The sequence below is a fragment of the Dysidea avara genome, chromosome 8 (assembly GCF_963678975.1).
Source record: "Dysidea avara chromosome 8, odDysAvar1.4, whole genome shotgun sequence".
In the NCBI taxonomy this organism is placed as follows: Eukaryota; Metazoa; Porifera; class Demospongiae; order Dictyoceratida; family Dysideidae; genus Dysidea; species Dysidea avara.
The window spans coordinates 35,242,855-35,250,363 of record NC_089279.1 but is presented as its reverse complement, the minus strand read 5'-3'; the positions used below and the strand labels follow the sequence as shown (position 1 = coordinate 35,250,363).

General features: G+C 39.0%; 1 protein-coding gene across 1 annotated transcript; it reads right to left on the bottom strand.

Moving 5' to 3' along the window:
• Nucleotides 1-236: 236 nt before the first annotated feature.
• Nucleotides 237-7,108, bottom strand: LOC136264976 (glucose-6-phosphate isomerase-like). Its single transcript, XM_066059740.1, has 11 exons — nt 7,067-7,108; nt 6,981-7,016; nt 6,780-6,863; nt 6,703-6,705; nt 6,586-6,642; nt 4,763-4,892; nt 4,489-4,556; nt 4,345-4,432; nt 3,021-3,123; nt 351-426; nt 237-300 (listed from the first exon to the last, which is right to left on the bottom strand). The coding sequence occupies exons 1-9, from the start codon at nt 7,106-7,108 to the stop codon at nt 3,077-3,079; spliced, it is 555 nt and encodes a 184-aa protein (XP_065915812.1). The 3' UTR covers nt 237-300; nt 351-426; nt 3,021-3,076.
• Nucleotides 7,109-7,509: the final 401 nt, after the last annotated feature.

Genomic DNA, 7,509 nt, shown 5'->3' with positions numbered 1-7,509 from the left:
GCTATATGAAAAATAAAGTACTTGGCGCTTGGCCTCGATGCTAATAAAGCACTCGGCTTTGCCTCGTGCTTTATTAGCATCTCGGCCGCGCGCCTCGTACTTTATTTTTCATATAGCACTCGCGGCTATGCTTTAACATATACATAAAAGGAGAGAGCATTTTACATGTAACTACACAAGAACTAGCTGTACATGTTACTCCATGTTATCTACAACAAGTAATCACACTCACCCCCCATTGGTCAAATGAGTTGATATCCCAGACCACTCCTTGAGTGAAGATCTTCATCTCATACATTGCTAATGTCAATATGGAGTAGTGACTTCACTACAGTGGGTGTACTACTTACCGATCAACATTCCCAAAGTTAAGGGAGTCAGTTTCTGCAGCACAATTGAGTTGGTTGGTTTATTGCCTTCAAATACCTGTGTATAGTATAGCATAATGACTTTAGTAGTTTACAAACCATGTGTACACCCACAGCCCACTAGATGGAAACAATTGATTTACTGAAATTGGTTTTTCTAAAAGCATGTGTGTGCGTGTGTGTGTTTGCGCAGTGTGTTGTGATTATTGACGTGACAGTTTGTTCTGTGGAATGTAGCTCAAGTTTTTGTCTGTTCAATGTGTGCAATGGAGAATGGACAGAAGCACACAGAGTAATGAGATAAAACTCCCCGAGTACGTACCAAGATAATGAGCACTTCATTGTGGGCATAAATATGTTGATATGTACAAAGGTGAACATGTAAACAGATTGACAGCTTTTAGTTCAACATAATGACCTACTGAGCAAAAATCTAACTAGTTTACAATTTTCTCAAACTGTCTAGAGGGAAAAACTAATGGGCTGTTAAACTCCTGATAACCAAACTCACTTTATTACTAGGCCCAGGGCACATACAACCAAATACAATCACCAACAAGACTTTGACATTTCTTAACACAGCTAATAAGGTGAAACAGAAAATGGGCCAAAAAATCCCTCAAACCCCGGGATTCAAACTGCAGGTCACCCAATTTCTAGTCGAGCACCACACTCAGTCTCCCTGTGTTTGTTTGTATAGGTACCTCATCTACTCGTGAACCAGCTGAAACATCTTGCTGCAGCTCCTTGTAACAAGTCACGAGTTTCATTAGCCTTGTTCTACAAATTAAGTCATTGTAACCTCGTACATGCCCTTACAATAAGGTAGCATCCCTGCATGGCCTTCATTTAGGACTCGGCATTTATTTAAGCCCAATTTTAATATTATGGTACATAGTACATACAAAAACAATAATTAAAATTAATCATACACCACGATAGTAGTGAATAGTAGGGACCACAAAGGAGTAGGCATGGCCCACGAAATAATATAACCAAAAACAACCTCAATTTCCCCTAATGATGATCAGGTAGTATTGGTTAGGTGAAACTAAGCCTAAACAAGCTTTCAGATTGACCCAAAATGCTTTCAACAAGTTGCTATGGAATTTTAAAAATAATTTATTTAACGTAATTTTCTACTGACTGAGTAAGTAAATAAGTAACTGACTGACTGACTGATGCCTTCAGACAAGCGTAACTTGGTAATAGCTAAGGCTACGGGCTTGATTTTTTCACTGTTTGACATCACTTTGGCCCGACAGGTGCTTTTTGGCATACCGCAGTACGTACAATGCATTCTTCATGGACTTACCAGTGTCCTCCTTTGTGTCCCATTCATCTTTGCTGACAGCGAAAAGTGTTGATTTGGTGATAGCATGTGATGGCTTCCCTTCGTAACGGAAATTGTCTGTATTTGTTATAGTGGCTATTTGATATCAGAGGTGCTTTTCAAACAGTTCTTGATTCATACTGCTGTGTAACGGGTTGAACATAGCCGACAACGAAGTGTAATGGATACTTCACTTTTCAGACAATAATTGGGGCACGCGGTGCCATTTCAGATGTGGTATGCGTGGGTTCACCAGTCAACAAACAAGTACACAGAAAAATTTAGAAATTTCAACTAGAGTAGGGACCATAACACATCGATAAACAGTACTGAAACAAGCTGGAGTAGTGCACGATATTAATTCACAGTAAAACAATAAAGAAGTATTAATGCCTACTGTGCTCACCAAGATGGAAATGCACAGTAGGAATATAACACTTCTTATTGTTTTACTGTGAATTAATATCGTGCACTACTCCTGCTTGTTTCAGTACTTTTTATCGATGTGCTATGGTCCCTACTCTAGTTGAAATTTCTAAATTTTTCTGTGTACTTGTTATTTATAAACAAACAAGTACACCAAAAAAATTTGGAATTTTCAACTAGAGTAGGAACCATAGCACATTGATAAAAAGTACTGAAACAAGTTGGAGTAGTCCATGATATTAAATCACAATAAAACAATAAATAATAGTTATACGGGCACAATGTAGAGTCTATGGGACTCCACATTGTGCCCGTATAACTGCTTTAGACTCTATTTCACATTACACTCAGATTACTTACCTCATCCACGACTGTTTCTGCCGTAGGCTCGGCAAAAGTGGCTGGTTTTCTTGCGATAATACTAGCGCCATGGCAACTATGCATCCTCAAGTGACAAAATAATAGCGCTCATTAAATCACTGCATGTGAACAATGCATAGCGATTGGATAAACCTAGACTTTGAGCATATGTTATATTGTGCCTGAAGGCGTGGAGTATATTAGAAAACAAGGTGGAGTATATGAGATTTATTACCCACCAAAAACAGCCTAAATAGAGTCTAAGAAGTGTTATAACCCTACTGTAATCAAGATACAATTTTGGTGTTTTTTCATAGACCACACCCAAACTTCTGCGATCCCTACTATGATGATAGTCAATCAAACAGGCTGTGGGACCAGGTGTCCTGCAGGCCTTCAGCACTCTTGCTGTAAAGTCTTAATAAATAAACTAATGTCAATTTGGTTCCACATGGGGTACTTTGAGATAATAAGTCACTCTCTAGAGTTTCTATGGATACATATATACATGAAATTGACAAGGAGAAAACAACCTGACATCCTGGTAGACTCCTGTAAGTGTTTGAGTATTAATCGGATGGCTGTAGGTTCAAGACTGCCCAGGTCCTAGCCATGGATGTTTTCTCCTTTCTCCACCTTTTCAAACACACTTTATGTAACAACTTTAATTAATTAACCCTTTGAGACCTGAAAAGTGTGTTTAAAATATTTGCGGTTTTGTGGTATTTAATAGATTATTTGCTGTATGGTCTAATCTCTTCTTCCTAGACGCAAGGAAACTTTATGAAGGCGATCTATATACAATGGCTCACCTCTATAGCGACTATCAGGCGAATCATAGGAGTGGAACACACCATACAACCCCTAGCCTTTCTTCCAGACGCTACATCGTGATTTTTGACACCGATTCGGCAAGCGTCCATATCTCGGTGATGGTAACTCCCATAATCAAAACCTCAGAACCATTTTATGCAGAATCACATGGCAAATCCCATGACGTTTATTCCAAATCCGTACACTGAAGTATGCGGAAGTTATGGCCGTGTTTATTTCGAAGAAGAAATTATGCGTGTTTATAAAACGGCGTCTTGTTATACACGATGTTCTTTACGACTTCCTTGTTGACTTTTGGCTTAAAACTATACATCACTGGAGTCCCCATTCATCAAGCAATCTGTTAAACATGACCCCATTGTAATAGCCTAAAGCACGCAGAAGTTACGGCGCCGTGAAGTTTTCAAAATTTTCAAGGGTCGAATCGACCCCCCTACGGCCTCAAAGGGTTAAACAGGTTGTGGGACCAGGTGTCCTGCAGGCCTTCAGTACCTGTGCTGCAAAGCCTTAATAAATTTAAAAAATAAATAAATAAATAAATAAAAATTCACAGGCTTTCAATGTAGCCCGCAGTGAAACATTCTCAACTGCTCTATAAGAGTATTTTAATACAGATGACTGCTCTATTAGAGAGTTTTGATCATTATAGCAACAATGTTGCAAAGACTAAGAAAAGGAACGTAGTTTTTGTGCAATACAGACCAACACTGTGTATGTATCCACTAATAACACACTTTTCAGGGTAAGTAGAATTTATGAAAATGGGAATATGATGGTAGCGGAAAGCAAGAATAAAATGTAAAATGCTTTATAAAGGTTATCATGTCAGTATACAGGTTAGATTTTACAGTAAGCCTAAGTAATTAGCTATATGATACTTTAAAACTGTATGGTTAACCAAGTTGATTGTGAGTGTCAAATTCATGTATGTAGTACCATTTTTTTATTTCCAGTAAAATGTAGCACACTATTCCTTTGTTATCTTATGAGGAAGGATTAGTTCTAATTGTTTGCCATTTTTACCTTCATTTTCTAGCTCAGCCTTTGTCTCCTCAGCTGTCTTACCCCTTATCAGAGCTTCTGTCTGAGCTAAGAAGTTGGCCAGCAAGATCTACCACCACAAGTAGACCATCTTATACCATCACACAATACACAAACAACTCATACCTCATGATGGAGACCATTCTGGATGGGATTATGGGTCTCAACAGTAGCAATAAAGTCAGCAGGAATAACTTTTGTACCCAAATAATGGAAGATATGAGATCATACAACAGAACTTGCTAAATACAAACTTAAATATACAAAACAGCAAATACATACATAATTATGAACTTTTAGCAGAGTAAACACAATATGTCAGGTGAAAACAAATGAAACTTGATGGTGACTATCCTTAGCATGTACACACACAAATATACACGCGCGCACTCACACACACCTTGGTGTATCAGTTGGTAGAAAGCATGTTGACCATTAGTTCCAGGTTCTCCCCATACAATAAGACCAGTAGAGTAGTCCACATGATCACCAGATCTAGTCACACTCTTCCCATTAGACTCCATGTCTCCCTGTAATAAAAATACACAATAGTTGGAGTAAACTGAAACCTGTCAGTAGTATACCATGTAACTAACACAACTGATGCACATGCCGCAAATAAATTTGACATTAACTCCATACAATTTGCACTCCCAATACCTGAGGAGAAATAGAGGCAATACTATTAGCTATGGAATTTTTACTGCCTGCCTGCCTGCCTGCCTGCCTGCCTGCCTGCCTGCCTGCCTGCCTGCCTGCCTGCCTGCCTGCCTGCCTGCCTGCCTGCCTGCCTGCCTGCCTGCACAATGGACGCATCATGGACTTACCTTTGTCCTCCTTAATGTTCCATTTCTTTTTGCTGACAGCCTAAGGTGTCAATTCGTGGTAGTGCGATACATGGCTTCCCTATATTTGTAAATGGGAATCATCCATATTTTCCATGGTGACTGAATTGATTGCAGAAGCACTTTTCCTACTGTTCTTTGTTCGTAACACTGTGTAACATGCTGAAAATAGGTGAAAGTGAAGTGTACTGACCACTTTACTTACAAGACAAAAATTGATAGTTGAAGTGCATGAATTGTTGGTATTATTTGTGTTGACTGGATTGATTGCAGAAGCACTTCTACTGTTCTTTGTTTGTAGCACTGTACAATGGGCAGAACATAGCTGAAGTGAAGCATAATGGACACTCCACTTTCTAGTCAGTAATTTATAACCGGGCATGCGTTCAGATGAAAACTATCTCTGGTGCCATCCTTTCTTTTGCGGTGGTATGCGTGGGTTCACCAGTCATAATTACAAAAAGTAAAAAAAACAAGTATAAGGAAAAATTAGGAAAGTTAGGGATCATAGAAGAAAAAGTTGGGAAACAAGGGAGGTCGCCTACGCCTGCAGATATACTAGTGATCATTAAATCTCTACTTCAGTCACTGCGCATGGGCATAGGGATTAAATGTTCACTAGTACATCTGCTGGTGTAGGTGACCTTCCTTGTTTCCCAACTTTTTTCTTTGATAAATTCCTAATTTTTCCTTATACTTGTGTACATAGTAATTTTACAGGCCTACTTATGTACAACCTTTCCCACTGATGCCTAGTCACAGAGAAGCCTATGTAGAAACTCCATTGAATGCAGAAAAAATCCCAGATCAGGTGACTACTTGATCCTACATGTAGTTGCATGGTTTGCTTTATGTTCAAGCAGAGATTCCAAGCATCACCATCACTATAGCCATACCCCTAGTGAATACTATGGAATAAACACCTGGAACTGAATGGCTAAGTACCAGGGTTATTTAACATCAGTACAAAATTGTTTGTCCACCAGAATACAATAGTGTCCAGATAGACATCATGTTTTACTGAAGATTCTAAACTGCAAATCTAGATCAGCATTCTCACTTCCCACATACATACACACTAAGAATAAATACTTGGATAGGCACCAAACATTGGGTTCAGAATCATTAAAATAAACACCTGAGCTTCTTTATGGATAACTACAGTTTTGGTTCAGACATTGAAAGGTCTCCAAAAGTGTATGACCTTCTCCAAAAAATTCAATTTCAATGATTAGAATCATTTAGAATATATTTGTATGTCAAATGTAAGTAGTGATATGACTTTTATACACCTACTCGGTACTATTGATTGTGGGTTTTAATTTTTATAAAGTAGTAAGCAGCAAATTTTACTCCTTAAGTGTTGTGTATACTACACCTTTCCAGTCAACTTGAAAATCCAAACAGTGATGTTCCTAATGTGGTCCAAAAGTATCTGGAAATCAGAACACATGTAAAATCATGCTCCCAGTTCATTGTATACTAATATACTAACCTGCTGGAATTAGGCAGCAAAACGATGGAGGTACTATATGAGGGAAACGTCAAATAAGGCAGCAATGAAAACAGTACCTGATCATATGGCAGGAGTGAGTGACTTTGAGCTCCAAAAAAGTTGTTGTACCACACCCCCAACATGCCCATAATCATGGGAACCTAACAACAGTACATACACAATACATGATATACATACTAGTCTTAACAGAGCTACAAGTGTGGTGTATTGTGTGCTCTGTTGTGTTTAATACACAATGGTGACTATGTTGTGCTTACGTTCTTCTCCATTGCAGCTGTCTTGAAATGAATGTCCTGAAATTCGTAAGGAATGTCATCACAGTGTAGTAGTGATTGATACATACCATTGCATGTGCTCCAGCCAGTAACCTCTTGAAATTGTCCATACCTGCAAATAGGTAGGCATGCATGCACGTAGATGCGTGCGCATGTACACACACACACATGCACACATGTATATGCACATGTACACACACACACTACACACACGCCCAGGTGACCAAGCCACCGTAGCCTTTGATCCAAAACAAAATCAGCTATCGACCAATACAGGCCAAATTGTCCAGATATTGTTGGGTAGTAATATGGCTTTGCCATGGTTGGAATTTAGACACACCCAAAATTGTTCGTACACAACGGTTGTGAAATGTGGTTAGCCTTTTCACATCAGGAGCTTTCAGAGTCCACGTCTCTGCTCCATATAGCAAAGTATAAATCACCACAGCCTTATAGACAGCTCTCTTAGTATTAATGGACAGAGTGCGATTGAGGAAGATCGGTACCCTCA